The sequence below is a fragment of the Oxyura jamaicensis genome, chromosome 10 (genome assembly GCF_011077185.1).
Source record: "Oxyura jamaicensis isolate SHBP4307 breed ruddy duck chromosome 10, BPBGC_Ojam_1.0, whole genome shotgun sequence".
Lineage (NCBI taxonomy): Eukaryota > Metazoa > Chordata > Aves > Anseriformes > Anatidae > Oxyura > Oxyura jamaicensis.
The window spans coordinates 5,002,682-5,024,828 of NC_048902.1; the positions used below are offsets into that span (position 1 = coordinate 5,002,682).

General features: G+C 41.5%; 3 protein-coding genes across 7 annotated transcripts; 1 reads left to right on the top strand and 2 right to left on the bottom strand.

The window, feature by feature from the left end:
- The first annotated feature begins 823 nt into the window (after nucleotides 1-823).
- On the top strand, nucleotides 824-7,295 carry LARP6 (La ribonucleoprotein 6, translational regulator). 2 transcript variants are annotated; one of them, XM_035335583.1, is made up of 4 exons: nucleotides 824-1,461; nucleotides 1,877-1,906; nucleotides 4,660-4,852; nucleotides 5,243-7,295. In XM_035335583.1, the coding sequence occupies exons 1-4, from the start codon at nucleotides 1,421-1,423 to the stop codon at nucleotides 6,311-6,313; spliced, it is 1,335 nt and encodes a 444-aa protein (XP_035191474.1). In that variant the 5' UTR covers nucleotides 824-1,420; the 3' UTR covers nucleotides 6,314-7,295. The 2 variants fall into 2 exon arrangements, with proteins under 2 accessions (XP_035191474.1, XP_035191475.1); XM_035335584.1 differs by lacking the exon at nucleotides 1,877-1,906 and having other exon boundaries at nucleotides 826-1,461.
- A 1,107-nt stretch (nucleotides 7,296-8,402) lies between these two features.
- ADAL (adenosine deaminase like) lies at nucleotides 8,403-17,208 on the bottom strand. Of its 3 annotated transcripts, none has more exons than XM_035335585.1 (10): nucleotides 16,321-16,432; nucleotides 14,851-14,981; nucleotides 14,351-14,411; nucleotides 13,476-13,563; nucleotides 12,822-12,903; nucleotides 11,836-11,962; nucleotides 11,047-11,127; nucleotides 10,466-10,604; nucleotides 9,859-9,959; nucleotides 8,403-9,332 (listed from the first exon to the last, which is right to left on the bottom strand). In XM_035335585.1, the coding sequence occupies exons 1-10, from the start codon at nucleotides 16,384-16,386 to the stop codon at nucleotides 9,141-9,143; spliced, it is 1,068 nt and encodes a 355-aa protein (XP_035191476.1). In that variant the 5' UTR covers nucleotides 16,387-16,432; the 3' UTR covers nucleotides 8,403-9,140. The 3 variants fall into 3 exon arrangements, with proteins under 3 accessions (XP_035191476.1, XP_035191478.1, XP_035191477.1); XM_035335586.1 differs by lacking the exon at nucleotides 16,321-16,432 and adding an exon at nucleotides 17,077-17,208 and having other exon boundaries at nucleotides 8,405-9,332; XM_035335587.1 differs by lacking the exon at nucleotides 16,321-16,432 and having other exon boundaries at nucleotides 14,732-14,868.
- TM2D3 (TM2 domain containing 3) lies at nucleotides 17,193-22,007 on the bottom strand. Of its 2 annotated transcripts, none has more exons than XM_035335589.1 (6): nucleotides 21,889-22,007; nucleotides 21,156-21,251; nucleotides 20,208-20,365; nucleotides 19,452-19,626; nucleotides 18,810-18,885; nucleotides 17,193-17,546 (listed from the first exon to the last, which is right to left on the bottom strand). In XM_035335589.1, the coding sequence occupies exons 1-6, from the start codon at nucleotides 21,974-21,976 to the stop codon at nucleotides 17,381-17,383; spliced, it is 759 nt and encodes a 252-aa protein (XP_035191480.1). In that variant the 5' UTR covers nucleotides 21,977-22,007; the 3' UTR covers nucleotides 17,193-17,380. The 2 variants fall into 2 exon arrangements, with proteins under 2 accessions (XP_035191480.1, XP_035191479.1); XM_035335588.1 differs by having other exon boundaries at nucleotides 21,156-21,254.
- Nucleotides 22,008-22,147: the final 140 nt, after the last annotated feature.

Genomic DNA, 22,147 nt, shown 5'->3' on the forward strand with positions numbered 1-22,147 from the left:
CATGGCCCAGCCGCGGCCGGGCGGCGTCGGCGGCCCCGAGGCGGCGGAGCCCCCGGAGGAGCCCCCCGGCACGGAGGCGGCAGCGGAGAGCGGCCCGCGGCGGGGGGCGGAGGCGGAGGAGGGCGGCGGGGGCTGCAGCGAGGAGGACGCGGGGCGCTGCGGGGCCAGGTGAGCCCGGCGGGGCCGGGAGGGACGGGACGGGGCCGAAGGGGGCCTCTCCCCGCGGGGCTGCCGCCGGCACCCGCCGGTCGCCGTGGCTGATGCAACGGCGGCGGGGCCGGGCGCGGAGACCCCTTCCCGGCCGGGAGCCGCCGGGCGAGGCCCCTCGGGCCGGGCCGCCCCGGTGCTGCCATCCCTCCTCCTGCGGGAGGCGGCCGGGGTGGTGGGGGGGGCTGGGGGGCTCTGGGCTGCCGTCGTGGGGGTGCTTTGGTGTTGGAAAGTTTGCTGGGCTGTGTTTTTGGCATGGCGCTGTATGGATTTTCCTTAGTGGAACATGAACAAGCAGACCTGGTCTGGGGCTTTGGACCCAAACTGAACGGTCTACATGCAGAAATAGTTACCGCTTCATAATCTGCTCTACACCTTACTGTGTGATAATGCCATCAGTGTTTTCTGTATTTAAAAACAAACTGCAGGAATCAGTACTGATGCCCGATGCTGCTTTGATGACTCCCAGAAGCGCTTGCTTGTGAAAGGAGCATTCAGGACTTTCGTGCCAGGACGTTGCAGGGAGATAAATAAAGCTCACTATTTGTAGTTCCTCTCGTGTTTTGTACTAAATCTGCAGGTGTAATTCAGTCATGCACAGGTTCAGGTACTGTAACATGAAATTCAGCGCTCTGTTCTAAAAGCAATTGTTTCTAATCAGTTCCCTAAGTTCATATCCTAGCATTTACTCAGCATGAATTGCCATGCATTATTTTAATTCACAGAGGTGTAACTGGGGATGGGGGATTTTCTTCAGTTGCCAAGGTTGTCAGCTACATCCTATGTACCTAGAAGGTGAGCAAAAAGTGATTTTGGTGTGCACACTTGCTTTGCACTTATTAAGTGGTGTGATTCTTGCTAAAACTAGCACAAAGCACTGTGGACAAGCTGTTCTAGAGTTCATATAGCGTTAAAACTGGATATAACTGTAAGGCCACTGTAATAACAGTATTAAAATTAAAACATCACTATTAAATTTTAACATAAACTTGTTCTGTAGGTGTAAGAACATTGACATACACTAAGAAAGCTATGGGCATTTTTTCAAGCTTTGTAACACATAACAGATAACTCTTAAATGCCACTTATTTACTCCTCTACAGTAGGCGCTATCTTCAAAAAGGTTTGCAGACAATGCTGACCTGTACTCAGTTCTTGTGGAGGTGCCCTTTTTGTAAATGGGCTCTTCCTGATCTAGGAAAGGCCAGAGATAATGCAATGGACAGAACTGCAAAGGCTCTACCACAAGAGTAGGTGAGTGAATTTCACATACACTTCTGCCATTTGCATGTAACCTTAGCTAAGGATTAAGTTTGGGAATGTGGTATCTGCTGCGGCATGATTTACCCCTGCATTTACAAAAATTGTCAGGGCTGGTCTAAAGCCTCTGAGAGTGAGACATGGCAGTCAGGCTAAGCTAGGAGATGTTAGATTTTTTTTTTTTTTTTTTTTTTTTCTCAGATTCTAGGCTTTATAACTTGAAAAATGAAAGCCAATTCCTCACAGTCAAGACACTACAGTTCTTGGTGAGGTCTCTGACATTTGGTCCTCAGCCCCTTAGCTGCCAGGCGCTTCAGAAAAATCTTCTGAGTGTTTATAAGACACAAGTTGCTCTCCTGTGCATAAAGTAAAATTATTCTTGCCCAACTTAAATTTCTTTTGCATGCAGCCAGACTCAGGAAGAATCTGACCTTCAAAGGTGGATGTTTTTTATGGTGACACCTGTCAAAAATAAAATGTTTTTCAACAGAAATTGAGATTTAATGATTGACGCTGCCACCTGTCCCGTTAGTAGGCACCTGATATTGTATGCACTGGTTTCTGTTAACAGATTTCCACTGCTTTGATAAAAAGCTTGTCCAAATGTTAGGCTCTATCCGATTTAATATATTGTTTGTGAGTTTTGATATTTAAAGTTCCAAATCCATGCAGATATGTTAATTTTCTTGTATGACTAACAGACAGATGAGTTTCAGCATTAAAAGGTTGTTTTCCAGTCTGTCCTAAGTTTTGACAAGTGTATCTTTCACAAAGCTCTAAATAAATAAGTAAATGAAAGCTGTGAGTAACTACTAGGCACTTATTTTCTTAGTTTTGACTGATCCTGATCCATAAACTATTAATTAATTATTGTATTAATTTTGGAATTGATGCCTTGGAGGTACTACCAGTTGTTTATGAGTTAATATGGAGCTAATTACAAATTTCTGCAATTGCAGGAGGTGAAACTCCCAGTACAGCACTTACTGAGGGCTGCTGTAAGAGCCCTAAACCTTTTGTGCAAGCTGAACTGTTTGCCAAATACAGAAATGGTGTATAGTTCAGACTGACCAATATTTAATATTTTAGAGAGGTGAAATGAGATGTTTTGCCCTGAGTCAGTGCTAACACTGTAAGTAAGAATGGAACTGATGCAGTTCATTTTATCTTTTTTTTTCCAAGCATGATGCTCCATTTTCTTTCCATCTGAACCTTCCAAATACCTGCAAATATCTGTACTAATAAAACCTGTAAAATCTGTAAGCTCCATCCTGAATTTAAGGTAAGCTTTTCTTAGCAGAGTATGGATCTGTAAAAACGCTGACATTCTAAATTTCTTGCGCACACGCTAGCTCTGAACTGGTAGTGAATGGAAAATGAGAGGTAGTAAGGTTAGAGAATATCCACGATGAAAAAGAAACAGCCTTGCTTTTCTTCTGTCTAAAATCAGCACCCACAGCACGCCATTAAACATTTTTTACTATCTTAATAAATTTATCTGTTATCCTCCACTTCCAGCACTTTCAAAGAACTGAAATTCGTATTTTTTTTCTCCCTCACTATTGTCATTCCTTGGAACCATACCCCATTAAGTGGCTAGAGATATTAACAAGGATAGTTCTAGAATTGTGTGACTACCCGTGTACAGCTGATGCATTGCCCTATCAGGGAAAAACAAACAAACAAACAAACAAACTTAAGCAGTAAATAACTTGTTAGCCTCAAAGAGGCAGGTCCCAGACAACTGCAATAACTTGTCACGAGTGGGGGCACGTTCACTGTGCAGATCCCATGGCGGGGAGCAGCATCGTCAGGCGCATGGCAAGCGTGGTGGCGGGCAGCAAGTCAGTCTGTGCTAAGATTGCAGTCTCCAGTTTGTCTCCACAACTAACTACAAAAGGCAAGGTGATTTAGTAACCTTCACCCGCCTACAGGATTGCCCTCAGAGGACCCTACTACAATGCCTGCTCCCTCTTGTTTAATGATTTCAGAAGCTCTGCAAAAATGAAAAAATGTGTGGCTTCTCCTTTTGGTTGCTGAGGTACACGGGAGACCGTACGAACACCAGTTACATAATTTATAGGATCTAGGGAGAAAAGTAAATTTTTCTGAATAGAAACTTTTGTGATGGTCCCAAAGCAAAACTTGGCTGCTAACCGCTGAAAAACAAAGAACAAAACCAAACCAAACAAACAACAAAAAAACGGCCCTGCCTTAAGATAGATCTGTGCATCATAGTTCTTATAGCAACATCTGTGGCTGTGGGTGAACTGCTTGCCTCAGTGCTAGATGACAGTTTAAATGGTCATTTGTATTCCAGCAACAAACACACTGCTGTAACTGGATGTGGCAAAAAGTTTGGCTCAGTTCCCTGATTGCAAGATCTTTTTTCAGTCTAGGCATCTCGGCAGGGCTCTACTGTGCACATACCTAGGTAACAGGATGGGAGGGGGAGGCAGGAAAGGTGAATGACATCTTAGCAACCTGCACGTGTGTGTGCACATACAGCTGTGCGGAGGTATGGTACGTGAGCTGCTACTGCACCAAAGTCCTTACTCTGAGACCTGCAAAGAGGTCACTCTGTGCATAAACTGCCAGTGAAGTTACTCTGTCAACATGGAAGTGATCTGTACAAAGTGCAATGGTCCTGTCGCTCCGCCTTACTCTCTGGGTACTGGCTCCTGGTACCAAACGCATGCATGCAGTGCAGATGTTTGAGAAAATACCACTGCATCCATCTGGAATATTAATTCTCTGTTATGTGATACTTGCTCCCGAAGCACAGAAATGTTAACGTGTTCATATTGACAAATGAACCACTGTCACTGGGGGACCTTTGTATAGCACTAAGCTCTCGTGCACCTGCATGTCTGTTTTGGTGTAGGATTGGAGTTGGCAGCGTTTTCAAGGCATTAGTACACATCTCATTGTTCTACACTGAGCTCAGCTTTTGGAAGGAGCTCAGGATTCCTTATGCTGACTGGAAAGCATCATCAGGAGCTGGCCTCCTGCCTCAGCTGGATAGGGCTACACCTATTCAGTGCCTACATATAAAAGAAGCTGGAATCAACATTATGGCTATGTGTTTTCATTTTGCGTTTTTGTTGTTTTTTTTTGGTTGTTTGTTTTTTTTTTTTACTTCACTAATATGAGATGAAGCTCTGGTGATCCAATTATTCGACTGTTTTCCAGTGGTGGGGAAAATGATGATGACTTTGACCAGAACTGGAAACCACCAGACAATGACCTGATCCAGAAGTTAATAGCACAGATTGAATATTACTTCTCAGATGAGAACCTTGAGAAAGATGCCTTCCTTCTAAAGCATGTGAGAAGAAATAAGATGGGCTATGTCAGTGTTAAACTCCTCACTTCTTTTAAGAAGGTAAGTTAACTCATTTAAACTTTGTGTAAGCCTGACAAATCTTAAAGGAAAAAAATAGAAAGGGATGAAAATAACTTATTTTATAGAGGCAGTTCCACAGTCTTTATCTGCTCTCTGAGGGGCTGACTCAGTTTTGATGTGATGGTTACTTTAAGCTATGCATGAGTAACTAAGTAATGCTGGCAAAGTTACTTTCTTGTCTCTGAGAAGGGAGGGTAAATTTGACCTTTGCAAAAGTATGGTGATAGTAAAAACAGAGTAGTAAAAAGTATCTATCAACCAATGTCACATACAGTTTGTTGACTGGAGCCGGCACCTGCCTTGGATTTCTTTAAGATGTTTAATGTGGGTTCAATCAGTTGTGCTGCTTAACCTGTGTTCGTCTTCAAGGTGAAACATCTTACCCGTGACTGGAGAACCACAGCCTATGCACTGAAGTACTCAGGAACTCTTGAGCTCAATGATGATAACAGAAAGGTTAGAAGAAATACTCCAGTTCCAGTGTTTCCCGGTGAAAACCTTCCTACCAGAATGTTACTTGTGTATGATATCCACATGATTTCTGAACTGCAGGGTCTTAACAAACAAGAAAATGGATGTATGCAAGAGAAGGTAATGGAGCATCTCCTCAAAGCCTTTGTAACTTTTGGTGTAATTTCATCGGTTCGTATTCTCAAGCCCGGTAGGGATCTACCACCTGATATCAGGAGATTCAGCAATCAGTACACCCAAGTGGGAACACAGGTATGTGCAATTATAGAATTTGAAGAAGTAGATGCTGCCGTACGCGCTCATGACTTCATGTGTGCTGAAAAGAAAGAGACTGGCATGAAAGTTGTCCTAATTGGTATGAAACCTCCAAAGAAAAAGGTTCCTAAAGACAAGAACCATGATGAGGACACCAGCAAGAATGTTAAGAAGGTTAAATCTCTTAACAAGAGAGTTGAGGAACTTCAGTTTGCTGGTGATGAATCTTCAGCAAATAGCTCTTCTGACCCAGAGAGTAATCCTGCATCACCACTGTCAGGACGTAAAAGTACTGCAACAAGTACTACAAATAAGTTGAGTCCTGTCATTCACCCAAACAACCATTTGAGTCCTAATGTGTCACCCAGATCAAGTCCTTGGAACAGTCCGTCTTCACTAAGAAAAGTAACCAAAAAATCACCGCTGGCTGAAGACAGCAAACTTAACCCAAGTACTAGCCCTGAAATTCCAAGGAAATGTACAGATTATTCTTCAGATAGCAGTATCACTCCATCTGGTAGCCCCTGGGTACAGAGGAGAAAAGCTCAAACTGTAACGCAAGAGAAGAGTCCAGGCACTAGCCCCATGTTAGCTCGGAAAATACAAAATGCAGATGGTCTGCCTGTAGGGGTGCTGCGGCTGCCTAAAGGTCCTGATGGCACTAAAGGATTCCATAGCGGGTGTGAAAGAAGGAAAGCCATGAAGAATGAATAAATCGTTATTTCAAAATAATTCCACAAGTCAGCCAATTGCTTTTGTTCAAGCCTGGTGAAAGACTGTCACTTGAGTGACTGAGTTAAGTCAGTATTTAATTTTTTAATATTTTATATTTATATGGAGACTTTATCATTTGTATGTTTGTATTTTCACTTCACGGAATAGTTGATATTGGAAGGCATCTCTGGAGACTGTCCAGTGCACCTCTCCCTCTGAAGCATGGTCAGCTACAGCAGGTCAGTTAGCAGCACGTCCAGTTGGGTTTTGCATATCTGCAAGGACAGAGACTCCCCAGCCTCTCTGGGCAACCTGTTCCAGTGTTCGAACACCCACGTAATAAAAAAAAAATCATTTCCTTATGTTCAGGTAGAATTTCCTGTGTTTCAGTTTTTACCCCTTTTCCTTTTACTAGGCGGCACTGAGAAGAGCCTGGCTACATCTTCTTTGTTCCTTCCCATCAGATACTTAAATACACTGATGAGATCTGCCCTAAGCCTTCTCCAATCTAAACTGCCCCAGCTCTCTCCCCTTCCAATATGAGAGATGCTTCAGTCCCTTCATCATCTTATGCACTTACCTAATCCAGTACCCTTATCCACATTATTTCTGTTAGTGTGAAATGGCTAAATACCGAAACAGGCATCTAAAATCATTAATATAATTACACTATTTGCAAACCTGAGGAGCAGGATGTAAATGCTTACTCTTTAGCTGTTGTATTATGATAAGCTGTAATACGTTACCAGTCAAATCATAAGGAACGTAAGTTTTGAAGACTTTCTGGGTTTGTCTCAAAAGAAACAGTGCAACATGCTACAGTGAGCAGTTGCTCTCTGCTTGCATATATCTCCAGAGAGTTGTTTAATAGGACCAAAGTGTTTATTTTCCTGTGATGTGAGTAAAGACTCTGAGCATTGAAGACTGTTCTGTGTTATCTCATATAATCAGATGGAAATAAACTAAATATTAACTCAGTCTATATCTATTTCTTTTACTTCAAAAATCAGCTGAGCTGATCTATACCATATGAAATTCTAGACATAGTTTCTCATAATTTACACTGCATTCACTAAGTAGTGTTTTCTGTCCCATTACTTCAGTGGTGATACTTTAGTCTATGTCAGTCATTGTTATGTAATACTGTAACACTAAAACAGTGTTATTTCACTAAGCACTGGTTATTTCATCTAACTCTGAATTTAACAAGTAGGCTTGGCAAGAAATGCTTAAATTAAAATTACTATTATTCTACCTGAAGCCAAAGCAGATACCTCTGCAGTTTTAGTTCAGAAAGTTACACTTCTGAAAAATAGCCCACTGATAATTAAGAAAGTAAGGTTTTAGTTTCTGATGTATAACTTGTGAACTGTGCATGACAAAGGTCTAATCCAATGACAATTCTTCATTCCAAACCTCAGTTTCCAACTTTGACTTCTGCTCTAAGCATGCTCTGCAGTGTCAATAATTGTAGTAACACCCAGAAATCAATGTACAGAAATCCATCAATTCTGCATATAATTCTGTAGCCACCCAAATACATTCCCGTTCTTTTCCTTTCACTTCACAAAACAGAATCCTCCGAGTTGTCTCCTGACTTCCATTACTGGCAGAGACATTATAAATACTGTTAAATGAGTTTCTTTTTTTTTTTTTTCCTTTGTCTTGTTTGTTAAATCAACAGCACATCTGCAAGCATCTAAGCAACAGGAAAGTACATGTAGCCTTCAGAAAAGCGATTCCTGGACTCCAGATTACATACAACAGCATTGTTTCACTGTGTATCCAGAACACCATACCTTTTCTTGGGATACTTCCTACACTAACCAGGAATATGTAGTATTATATACCATTGCATGCTGTTGTTAATATCTATTTTGATATCTCAGTATAAAATACATATACAGATGCATACAGACACACAGCGAACCCTTCCTACCTGAACTAACGAGCACCCTCTGCTGTCACAACAAAAACGGTGTCGCAGAGAAGAGCAAGGCTGCCCTGGGAGCTCACCAAGTCCTGCAGCAGGTTACACACGCTTCTGTCACACAGACACGCAGGCACACTCAAAGTAGTTTTGAAAACATGCAGGTTCAAAGTATTTTTATTACCCTTTACAAGAAACAAATAGAAATTCTAAAAAGTATTTCAAGAATTAGACCATTTGCCCCAAGGATGTCACAGTTTGCTGAGGGTTTCAAGATTCTTGTATTTGTCTAAATACTATCAATACTGACTGCACCGAAAGGCACCACCTCGTACAGTAGACAAGCCACGGCAGGTTTCAGTTATACATATACTGCAATAAAAGCAGATACAATATTAAATTCCCTTGAGACAAATGTTTCATTCTCCCTGAGGTTGTTTGTTTTCACATGCAATCAATTGCTTAAAACTTCTGCTTAAAATCAATACAAAAACCAAATCCACACACCACATATCCAAACTGCTTGGCATAATGTTACCAACAGACAGCTTTTAAACCCTAACAGCTGTGCCTTTACCTTATTCTGAGTCTCAAATGTTTCTGGTATGATGACATATTCCAATTAAGCTTTGTTGTTGTTGTGTTTTGAATGTCATATCAAATGGAGAAAAAACACCTGATGACACATTTGGGACTTTCATCACTAAAAAGGACCCTTACTTCTATCCTCACTAACAAAGGATGCATGTCAGTGTTCTTTTTGCAAAGGCATAATTTATGGAATGGATTTCTAAGCCTGAAGTCTGAAAAAAGCCAAAGCCAGGGATTTTTTTTTTTTTTTTTTAAAAAAAAAAGGTTATTAACTAAGCTAATTTAGAACAACAGTTTGATGTTTGATTAACCAAACAGAGTTGGCTTCAATTTACACCACTGTGCCCTTAGTTTTGATTTTACTTCACTTGAAGCAAAGATGTAGTTGATTGATTCATAGGAAAGATCCCACATCTGCGATCGAGTCAGGTTAAATGTTTTTGCAACCAGCTCGTATTCTTGTGATAGATCTGTTGCAAACACGCCTTTATCATCGGTCTGGAGTTGAATTGAAAGAAACAAACAAAAAGTTTAATTAGTTCTTCTACATCAAGAAGGGTTTTGCCCACGCCTTACAAACCAGTTTAACCTTGCTATTTTTCACATTGCACACCGTTTTTTTCAATTGTTGGTTATTATTTCATACGTTATTTGCCCTGTTTTCACTCAAAATCATTCAATGCAATTAATACCCATGTAAGCACAAGCTTTACAGCAAGTGTTGGACCAGTATGTTTAAGTGAAGTCTATCAGTAAATAAACAGTTAAGATGGTTACTGCATATATTGCTGATCTTATTATTATTATAAAGAGAAAATTTCCTCTATATAGATAAAAATTAAGAACTTCCATTTGTACTACAAGCATTTCTCAAATGGAACATTATGACTTGCTATAAGCAGATTATTTGCTGCCACAACAGAAATTGTTAGTAAGCTCTGAGGCAGAAAAGGAGATATACTTCTCCAATTTCACACCAGTTTTGCTCTTTGTATAAATACATGGTTAAAATAAACAAACTTACGCAGAGCACTGCAGGGTGGCCCATGTTGTACCAGTATCCAAAATGGTGTTTGTCACAGGAAGGCACTGTCTGAGTTTTGATGTTTGATGTCATGCAAAGTTCTAAGGCAAAAAAAAAAAAAGAAGAAACAAGGATATATGTCAAAAGAAATTATATGTTTTTGACACACTAATAGACTTGCTTCTACCCCTAAATGAAAATTAAAATCAACTGTTGTTGTTTCCTTAATTTTCAATGCTTTAAATATTTTGTAATATCTTCTAAGGGAAGTTCAGTAGCCATTTTTTCCTTAACTACTGGCTGTATGTATAATTTGAGGACCTTGCAAACCAGATACACAAACACCACACAGCCTTTTCATAGTAACCAAGGGTTAGGATTTAGTTTCCTTTTCATTTGAGACATCAATTGCCACCACAAATACATCAAAAATGCAAGTGTCACCAGTATACTTGTACAGGTAATTCTCTCACATCCACTGCCACGTTAGTTGTTTCCTAAGTCATAGCTGGTCAAAGACAAATCAGAGTTACTTAGATCAGCAGTAAGCACGATGTTCTGAAGTCCAGAGATTACCAAGTAATTTCTTAACGTTTTTTTTTCTTACCAATAGGTATATGATTCTGTCTAACAAGTGACACTAATTCTTCTGAACCAGTTGTTGCAGACTTGAGAAATGTTCCATGTCCAATTCTGTCAGGAGGCAGGCCCAGGAGAACTTTAGTCTCCTCTTCTTGATTTGGAATCTAGAGAGGATATATTTTACATTCTGTCAATACAGCAAAAAAATAGCGCATTAAATAATTACAACCGAGTTCAAGTTCTATTTTCATAGCATATCTAATCGAAATGAAAGTGTTAATTAGAGTAAATGTCTGCATTGCTACCCTCTAAAGAAAGAAAAGCGCATGAAAGTGACTCCCAATGTTGAATTATAAAACAAAGAAGCCATAATTTTAAAAGGGTATGTAGCAGATTATCACTATTTGAAACTCTGAAGTAGCTACATCTGGAGGCCTCAATCTGCATATATAGATATAAATTGAAGATTTTTCTTTGTTTTCTCTTGTCAAAAGTGCCCCAAACTATGGGCATGAAACGTTCAAAACCCACAGCAGTTAATGTTCATTTCATCAAGGTTTTTATGAAATAGGAATTACAGAGAACTAAAATAGTTAAAACATTTACCTCTGAAAGATGCAATGCCAGCTTTAGACCTGCTTTTTTTGCTTCTGAGAGGGGTTCCAAAAAATCTTGACCACGTCCTGCCTTGAAGATAGAAACACATCATCATTCTACATCTTGTTCTACAGAACTCCTCTAGTTATGTGATTTAAAAGCCTAGCAATGTGAAAAAAAAAATCAAATACAGCTACATTGAATTATTTTTTCTTTTGCTGTTATTCCATTTTTGATTGCAGCACATCAGATAACATTCTGCTATATGGGCACACTTTAGTCAAATTGGCCAAACATCAGTAAGTCAGACGATGCCCAGCAGTGAATGACAAGTCAACCGTCTTGATTTTGATACTGGTTTCATAACTGCCACCTACAGCTATTTCATTTCGATTTGACAGCTATCCTCAAATATTTTTTTTTTGCTTGTTTAACACCCGAAGAGTATATCCTGCATCTAAACAAAGTTTATACTAACGTCAACTCGAAATAGCATTTCATGTACTTCAACCCAGTCAATCCGCAGCTACAATTTACTAACAGACACTTGCCAGATAAATGCTGCTTTTCGGAGGCTCTTTTTTCAGTGTTAAAATCTACAAATCCTTTGTTTAGGGATTCTTTCTCCCATATAGCAACAGGGATTAACCTGCTATCAAAATTATGAGCAAGTCAATCAAACTAGTAACAAACATAGGACAAAAACTTAAAAGAACAAAGTATTTTTGGAACTGCTTGCTGTTACACAATATTAAATATTTATCTTCAAGGACATATCAAAACAAAACAAAAACTTACAGTTGGATCACCACTGAGATCAAGTCCTACTACAACTCCATCAGTGGAAAGAAGGAATTCTTCAGCGAGTTTAACAGTCTGCTTAGCAACTGCCGGGCCACCTCTTCTGTTTATTGCTATTAATAATCTAGGAGATGAGCGTACATGTCTAGTAAAATACAAGTTGTAGTATCAAGAGACTAACAGATCTCATAGCAATAAAAATGGCACTTCACTTCCTTCATGGCTGACTACAGAGAATATTTGTACAGAAACTGTTCAAGGAATGAAGGCACCAAAATGCAGAGGGACATGAATCAGATCAAGATGAGACCCTATGAAATGCAGCAGCCATGGTGAGAGGGAGGGCAGGGAACAATGCATTGCTCTTTTGCAGCCTGCAGCATCAGGTGAGCAACCTCTCAGAAAGGCACACAGGAAAAGTGAAAAATCTTCAGCTTTCACAAATAAATCTAATGGCTTGCTACTGAAAAAATAAGAGAGCCATGCAGATTACTTGCCCATAAGCAACCACTGACATCTTCTAAAACCTTTCTGTTCATTTTAAGCTACCTCTCCTTTATTGCAGGTTGCTTGTGCAGCTAATCCAACAAAAATCTTGCAATGAACCTAGGCCCTGAAAAAGACTATTTAACGCAATTTCCTTCAAAAGCACGGCTCCTGAAAACATGGCAGAGAATGGACAGTATTAGAGCTGAAAAGTTGCATCCACTTTTATTCTCTATAAGTAAAAAGATTAAAAAAAAAGGTTTCCATATGAATTATCTGTTTCCATTCCATTTTACAGGTGACTTTCTGCAAAAAAAAAACTTTTATTAGTCAATATATATGCTAATAAAAATTATATATAAAGAAATCAGTAAACTTAATCTGTTTTAGACACTGTTTTCTTTTTTATGCTGATTTGTAAACCTCTCTGCAAACCATGACTGAGCATCAGACTAAACAAAACCTTGAAATAGAGGCACTCCGTGTGCTTTATTTACCTTACATCTATATCCAAGCCTTCTTCTTTACACTGCTTTATACCCTCAAGTATAGTTTCAACATACATCCTTTTGGTCATACCTACAAACACATGTACACATTTGGAATCAACATATTTGAATTAATTTTATTATGCTGCAGACCCAACTCTCTAGTTTCAGTTTGCATCTTTGATTTTACTCCACAGTTTTCTAATTTACATAGTCCTAATTCAATTTCTAAATACAGTTTAACTTTGAACATATATTTGGATTAAGCCTTCTCCTAAGCAGCTGGGAAAAGTAACTTATTATGAATCAGAATATAGCAATATGACTTCTCTTATGCATTTCTATTAAACTATATATAAAAGAAAATAAAAGATGGAGAAATAGAAATAAAATGTATTAGCTATTAAACATACTAGCACACTCAGATGTCATGGTGAAGTGAATAACCCGAATTCTTGGATAATGGAATTATAACCAACACCTCTTTGTCCCCAAAAATCTCATAGTGAAGTGACATGTTTTTACTTCACTAAATCTTTGCTTTCATATTCAAAATATTTTTAATTGAACCAACTGAATTTGACTTGCCTTGTTATTAGCATAGTCTTTACTAAGTCTTATGGTACATCAGACTTAAAAATTAAAAACTAGAACAGACCATACCTGTGGACTTTTCTTCTCTAGGAGTGCTCCTTAATTCCAGATACTTGACACCATCATCAGCAAATTCTTTAATTATGTCTTTAGTTATCTGAATAAGAAACAGTGTATTCAACATCGTGAAAGTAAGGCTTATAATTGTTCATATTCTCTTTTACAACAGAAAGACCTACTTATCTTTTGGCATGAAACACTTACAAAAAGTGAAGGCCCCATGTGGTTCCAGCACTCTCTGTCCCTGAAAATACTACCCATGATAGGTACCTTCATTTCCCTCACAGACACCAGGAAGAGTTACAACAAATGAGAATTTCCGTGTCTGAACAAGAGCACTCTTCAACTGGCACTCTCATAACCCCTTTCACAGCTACTGCATCTTTCTCTAAGTTTAACAGGCTGCCTAGAAGTCGAAGTCCTTTTACATGAGGAAAAAAGAGGACACTACGCCACTTTTTTCTCTGTTGTGATCACACAACCACTAATTCCTGTCAATATTGTGGTCCATGGTAAACATCCTAGTTATGTAGTCTTGGTATATAATGAGCCAAAGAAGACAGAGGAAAGTATGGTAAGCCGAAGCTTTGCTAACGATGAACAGACATCACATTTTTAAGACATGCAGTCTAACCATCTGAATGGTAATAATGACCACCATACTGGAAGCTCACTGCTTTTAAAAAAATATTTTTTAAAAAAATAACTGAAAAGTTATATAAAATCCGGTATTTCAAAATTAATGTGTCTTACACTAGTAAGTTTGATTTCCAATTGAAGGGAACAATGTTGGTATTGGTACTTGGAACCCAATGTTGTTAAACCAAACAATTTTGACTTTGCATATTGCTTGTTTGTTTGAAGCTAAGTCATAGTTAGCTTACCAGTAAAATATCTTCAGCCCTAGTGGTAATCTGATAGATGATCTGAAACATCTGAAAACATCTAAAATAAAAAGTTAAAAAATAAAATAAACATTGAACAGAAAAATGAGTATTCAAAGAAAAAAAAAAGACACCTATATCTTGAAAACATACTCAGTGTTCAATTCACCAACTTGTAGCTTAAATTACATGTTGAATTTTCCTTTATAGGACAATCAAGACAGTTTTAAGAGCAATTTTTGGTTGTAGAAGGTAACAGTACTTTAGCAAGAGAAAATATTGACATGAGATTTACATTTTGTTTGCAAATGTGTTTGCAAAAAGTGATCTAAAGTTACCTCTTAGATGGATACAACTAGAAAAAAATTGATCAGCTTTTACTATAATAAGACTTTAATACATATTTTCTGCAGTCAGCATACAAGGCCATACAATTCTGTTTTCAATGTAATTAAAAGACACTTGGTAAATGTTAATTTCTCACACACGTATCTACTCACTCATCTAAGGTTCTTTTCTTCCCTTTGTCAATCATAGTCATTCCATTCTGGATCTGAAGATACGGTTTCTGGGCCATAAGTTTCTTCATTGTGGCAGAACTGATACAGCCATTCAAATGAGCATGAAGTTCCTAGGGGGGCAACACATAATGGATTTGTTTCTTTTAAGTGAAAAGTATGGCTTGTACGCTTGTGTTAGTGTTCTTGTATCTCACATTACTGTTTCGCTCCAAGTTGCAAAATAATTGTCTCCAGGTTTGGCTAACTACTGCTTCCTCACGCTTTCACATGCACAGGTACAACTAGGACGGCAGTATTTGTCTCTCACTTGGAGGGCTGTTGGTGGCACTGATCTCACCAGGTGCACAGCTAGCTTAGGAAAGAGCTCTCCAGCTAATTGGAACTAATCTGCTCAACTATTTTTTTTTTTTTCTCAATACTTTGAAGCCTTAACTCAAGCCAGAAATCCAGCAAGATGAGGTCTCAACCCATTAACAGCTCCTGGACTAGTTGCCCTCCACTGCCTGAGACTGATTTCTGTCAGCCTGACTGACGGGTCCAAACCCCTGATCCTCAACTCCATTCCTCACTTCATCTCTGCTCCTTCTTATGATCTCTTGGCTCCTGATGTATGGAACAGTTCCCTAGTGCCCTCCCAACTTGCTCAAAACCTGTCTGCAAAGCGTATGCCCCATTACACAGCCCCAGCTGGCATCCTGCCCTTCTCCTTTGGTAAGGAAAACTTGGTGAAATGTTTATTGAAGGTTTGGAATGGAAAGCATGTTGAAAATGTAACTCTTTCAAGATTTAATTTTGGCTTTGTAGGATGTTACATTTCAGATTGCTGAAGTGCTGAGCCCACAAGCAGAGAAGGGCTCACATCACCGCATCGAACTGTGGAGGTGCACAACTCGCTCCAACGGCTCGGCAGCAGCGGCAGCAGCGGCAGCTGCTCCCGCTTCTGTGCCCTGCATGTTCCGAGAGGTTCGGCCCCTCCACAGCCCTACAAGCCCAGCAGCCGGCGGAGCCCAGCCGGGTGCCGAGGACAGGTCGCTCAGCCCACGCCTGACGGGGAGGAGCGGGGCGGGCCCGACCGGGCCCCGCTGCGGAGCCCGGCGTGCTGCGGCCGATAGCGCGGCCGCGGAGCGCCCCAACCGCGCCCCTCAGGCAAGGCCTTATCGCGGGCAGGCCCCGGCCGAAAACGTGGAGAAATTCAGGAGCACGCTCAGCCGGGCGAGCTGGAGGGACGGCCGGGAGAACCGCGGCGAGCCGGGGAGGCGACCACGGCCGGCGCGTGACGAGGGACCGGCGGGCCTCGGCAGAGGGCGTGACAGAAAAGCCGCCCGGGAACGGGGGCGCAGGGGAAGGGGGGCCCCGAGGGTCGGCCCGAGCCCGCCGCCACCACAGGCACCGCACGGCGGAGGGGCGGGCAGCGCCCCCACAGCGCCCCGCCGAGCCCCCGGTGCTCACCACTTTGGGCAGCTCCCGGTAGAAGCGCAGCTCCCCGTCCCGGTCCCGCTCCGTGTCGGCCGCCATCTCGGCGCGGTGCCGGCGGGGCGGTGTCACGGAGCCTGCCCGCCCCCGGGACCGGCCCCCCTCCGGCCCCCCGCGCCGCGGCAGGAGGCGAATCCCCAAGAACGACAAGGAAGGCGAGGTGCCGGTACAGCCGCACTTTATTCGAGAGAAGCGACAAGCGGCGGCGGAGGGCCGCGGAGACGGGCAGGAGCACCCGCGGCACTCGGCCCGGCCCCTGCCCTGACCGTGGTACTTCGTCCCCAGATGCAGCGCTACGAGCCTGAACTGGAGTATAGTGGTCATATCCCCCACCCCCTCCCCTTAATTTGTTTTGTAATTAACTTGCAAGTTTGCTAGCACAAGAATAAAAGTACTTTTCACTCGAACCCAACCTAAATACAGACATCCTGGCATAATCCTAAAAGGTAATTTAATTATTTTCTATTTAGGTGTTAGTGTTAGTGCAATCTAATCCTATAACCCCGCAGTTTTCAGTCAACAACTCACTAAGCAAAGGTCTTGCTATGCCCCAAAACAGAGATGAACGTAATTAAGATCACAAAACATGGTGCTCTACATACTGCTAGAGTACCTTAGGCAAATAAATTATCCTTCCACAAATACAAAAAATTTATGTTACTGACATGTTTAAGTGAGTTAAACTCAAAGATACAATACGAAGTAAACAACTCAATCTTCAAGGTCGCTTACATCTGTTTTGATGCTTGACAGACCATCCAAGCTCCATAGTGCAGAATCCAGCTAGCTGTTCAACTTTTTTCATACAAAAATAGCATGTCCATAAAAGAAAGGAAATGAATGTCAACTTAGTGATCCACTCTTTTATTTTACCTTAGTTAAAGGCAAACTAAGTACAGATACTGTACATTAAAATATATGCACATAAAAAGAACAGCTGTTCTTTGTTCTAACTCAATGGCTCAAATTTCTACGTTCTTCTCCTTAGAGCATTTTCCAAGCAATTACTCCTCTCTGAAACATGTTGCATCTACATTTAAATATAAAGAGAACCATCTGCAGGTCCCACATAGCCCACACCAATGAGTAGCACATCAATTAGTGTCCATATTCCAAGTCCACCAAAGCTGAAGAGTTTTCCCAGACCTTCCCGCCACTGGCCCAGATAGAAACGATCTGCTCCAAATCCACCAAGGGTGATGCTATAGGAACAAAAACAGGGTTTAATGATTTTTAGCTGAACTCAATTTTTGTGAGACACTTTTTTCTCTGTACGTTTTTCTGTTGCACCTTCCTGATCAACCTACAAACTGATGATAGTTTTGTTCTACATTGTGCAAGAACCTTATTTTTTGTACAAAAAGAGATGAGTCATTGAGTAAGCTTTTAGATAAAAAAGCATTCTTAGCCTATTAATATTATCCGGAGACTTGAGTTTGTCATTCATGACAAGCAATAACAACCAAAATTCTCAAACATAAAAATCTGTCTCTACTTTTCTAACCTGGCAGAAACTTAAACAAACAAACAAGCTATAGAAACACAGAGCCAAATGGTACACTCGGCCCCATGCAGTATTCGTGCAGTGATTCATTTCTCCAGCTGGTGGTAGAGTGAACTACTCTTCCTAAAAACGAAAAGTGTGTTAGATCACGTTCTTATTCAGAATGTTGTTACACCTTTGTCTTAGGGAATACACTCTTACTACCTAATTTATCATTTCTGAAGTACTAAAATTTAATGAAAAAGGTAATATGACCAAAGAACTTACTTTACAAAGAATTTACTTTCAAATCACTAGTGTGGTGCTCTAATGGCTTAATACGACAAAAATCACCACAACAGTTGATTTCAAAACTGCTCCACCGGTCTCTTCCCTAATAATTTAAAAATGTAACAATCTTCCCTTTTAAAGCATTTCTAGCTGTAACACTTTGTAAAGAAGTCTTAACAAATGTAAGCCAACTATACACAGCTCAGTGGGATCTATCAAATTCAGAAATAGCTGCTTTCGTTTCAGATGCCAAGAAGTAATTCAGTTAATTTTCAGCCCTAATTGCTTTAAGCATATTACAAAGGGGTGGAAACATCTGAAGTGTACAGAATTTTCTGAGCATTTATACCTCATTTGACACCATACAGAATAAAAGAACACACGTCCTCAGAAAAGAATCACTTGTGAAGCCTAAGAAGCATTTGCACATGCACTGGAGAAAGTACATTCGATACAGAAATAGGGTAAAAGAAATGTTTTCTTTCAAGCTCTACTTACTTAAGACAGCAAATATTGTAAATGAAATCTTCTGGCATCATACGCCTCCAAACCCTAGACCAGACTATGTTAAGTATGGGGTACTCAGTACACCATTAAAAACACCCACTGAGCAGAAAAGCAGACTGAAGATTTCACATGCAGTATGTTTATAATAATACATATTTTAAGTTCTCTAATAGTTCTTGCGTACCTTAGCGCCAAGGCAGTAGACCACTTATAACCTCCAGTCCAGTTGCAATAGAGCATCTTTGGAAAGACTCGATTACCTAAACATTAGAATAAACGTTCAAACCTTAATGCAACAGAGACCACATAATGAGTAAGAACATGACATGTGAAGCAAAAGCTTACTGTATTTCTCTAACAAGAGCCTAAAAGGGCTGACACTAATTGAAACAAGCACTGTTAAAAATGCCTATATGCCACAGTCCTCTGCTCCATCAATCTTTCTCTCACACCAGAGAACATGCAAGATAATTGAACAAATAAACAGGAAACATTTAACTACCTGGGGGAATTCAGCATGACATTTTTAGTCGTCCTGCCGAGACATTTGAAATTGCTTCTATTAATGTCCAAATTAGTTTGATTCATAGAAGTGGACAAAAATAAAATAGACCTATTTTCTCTCACATGAAGTTATACAATCAGTCCTAAAACAACATTTACAGTTAGGTGTCACTTTTAAAAGTAAAAAGTGAAATGTAACCATAGAAAAGCAGACCAATAAGATACTGTAACTGCTATGAACAACCATTGTGTTGACCCGCTATAAAGATGTTAGGACATTTCAGAAAACAAACTTCACAAAATCTTCTTTAGCCTGCCTTACCTAAGCAATGAATGTGATCCCGCACTGTACAAGTGGCATTGTATCGCTGTCGTGGACAAGAAACTGTCATGCAGTTTGTAGAATTGGTACATACATAATCCGTTGTTGCAAGCTGCCAGCAAAACTGGCACGTCATGTTAATTGTAAAGTTCTCCTGCTCATGGTTATTCTGATCCTACAGAAGGACAATATTATCACTTCATTAATAATACAAAAAGCTCAGCATTCAGTATCAAATGACATTTCATAGACAGACATTTTGGGCAAAATGGCAGTTACTCGCTCTTCACTACCTGCGTGTTCCATAGGAAATCAACATGAGAAAGCTGACAAAGAGGTATTCGGCAGTTTTAATATTCTTGCTTCCTCTAATCTAACCAAAGCTGCTGACAAATAGCTTGTTCTCACTCATTCTGTCTCATCCTTAAGATCAGTTTGTACCTTTGATTTAGCCTCCCCATTCTCAAAATGGTTCAGTTTCATTGGTCAGCAAGCTGATTTAACTCAGTCACGTGGCTGCATGACAAAAAGATCCAATGCAAGAAACACAACGCAGAGAATGGGAGATCTGCCTCTCCACCAGCAGCCTGGAGTCGAATCACATTAAATGTTTCTAAACTGTTAACCTGCCTATGTAAGAATCCAGCAATCTCTTTAAAAAATAATAATAATTTAAAAAAAGATTTATTTTATGACAACTTGCCACACTTCAATTAAATTACTGAAAATTGTGTTTAAAAGCAATAGGTTACTTACAACACAATGAACATGTGGCTTGACTTTGCAATCAAAAGTGGCTGGCTTCCCATATACACAAGAATAGTTTGTGTTACACGTCATACAGTCTGGTGGCAATCTACTGCAAAGTCCATTACTAGGACATTTAGTCACATAAGATGGAATTTCTGTACTTTCTGAAAGGTAAAATACATTAATAAAATTTTAAAAAAGCATATAGTCTCGCTACATACACACACACACATATAGGCACTGACACTGTGCACAAGGCTTTCCTCACTATACAGTGAACAGAACCCAAGTTATCCACAGAACACAGCAGAGCAACCCACAGGGATCTTGAGAAGCTCTGTGCAGGACAGTGCAGCAACACCATACAGTGCAGCACCAGAATGGTGCTTAACATGGGTTAACATGGAGCACCTTTCAGCCAGTAATTCTCAGCAGAAATAATCAGTTTTGGCATAGAAAGGTTGACACACGTAACCTCCCTTTGGTTCAGGCCTAAATTAACACCTAGCTCTTTGTATGTGTTCATACACACAATCGCCTCTTAAATTGTTGCCTGGCTGAAACACTGTTTGTTACCTAGATGTGCTCTGCAAGGATTTACAAAACTTGTAGTTACATTGGATGAGGAACAGTAACAACTTCCTGCAGCATGTGCAAGTCTTTCAAGAACTTCTACCATCCAAAGCGAGGGTAAAACACATGATCCACAATGACATTGTGACTAATCATTTTCTACCTGTAATATTTTATATGAACAATCTGATTATATCATCTGAATTAGTTGTTAATGTCATTTTAAAGTAATTCTTCATATGTTAACACTACAATGTCTTTTATTCATGTGAAAGAGTGCACAGGTTTCTCAGCCAGAACCCAAGGACTTTGGTACTGGACTCAGACGAAGAAGGCCCACAGAAGAAAAAAAAAAAGGAAAGAAATATCATAACATTGTACCTGTTGTCTTAAAATTGGGGGTATTTGTACTCGTTGAGGTAAGACTTTTTGCAAATGTAGATTGGGGCTGTGAATGCTTCGTGGTCATCAAAGATCCTGCTAAAAACAAACAAAAAAGTGGTATTTTTAGAATAAAATCCATCAGAAACAGTTTGATTTCAGCACCCCGGTTCCGTAATACAATGCAAAATACAACGACAATGAAAATACATAAAAACACGGTTTCCTATTTTACAAGTCACGGGACAGCGACGTTAAGAGGAGCACTGGGATAGATCCGTTCCTTTCCGACGAGTCGCGTTTGTTCCAGCCCAGCCCCGTGTCTGGGGGCCGTTCCCCGGGCTCTGCTCGCTTACTTGGCGCGGACTCGGTGCCCAACGCAGCCTCCCGACGGCGCTGCGGGCCCCGCGCGGTACCGCGCTGCGAGGGGCCGGCCGCCCACCACGGCTGCGGGGCCGCGCCCCTGCCGCCCGCGCCGTGCCGGGGAGGCCTTTTGCCCTCACGCCTCGCCCCCCGCCGCGCCCCAGGAGCCCCCGGTTCCCGGCGGGAGGCCACCGCACCCTCCCCGGCTCGGCCCCTCGGCCCCGGGCCGAGGGCAGCCGGGAGCACGGCCCCCACCGGCGGGCAGGGCCGCGGCCTCCCGCGGCGAACCGTGCCCCCGCCCGGCCTCCCCGCCCGCCGCCGCCCGGCCCCGGGGAGCTGGGAGCAAGGCGGTGCCGGCGCCCAGGCTCACCGCGGCCGGAGAGGACGTAGAGCTGCGACAAGAAGAGCGCGAGGCCGCCGAGCCGCCGCAGGGCGCGCAGCCCCACCAGCGCCGCCATCTTGTCTGCGCCACCTCCCCTCACCGCCCGGCCCTGCCCGCCGCGGGGCGGGGCTGCTGCGGCTGAGGGCAGCGCCTCGGGAGCGGGAGGCCGCCGGCGCCCCCCCGGCACAGCCGCTGTGAAGGGGAATGGGCTCGGAGGCGCTCGAGGTTTACGCGCGCCCTGGTAGAA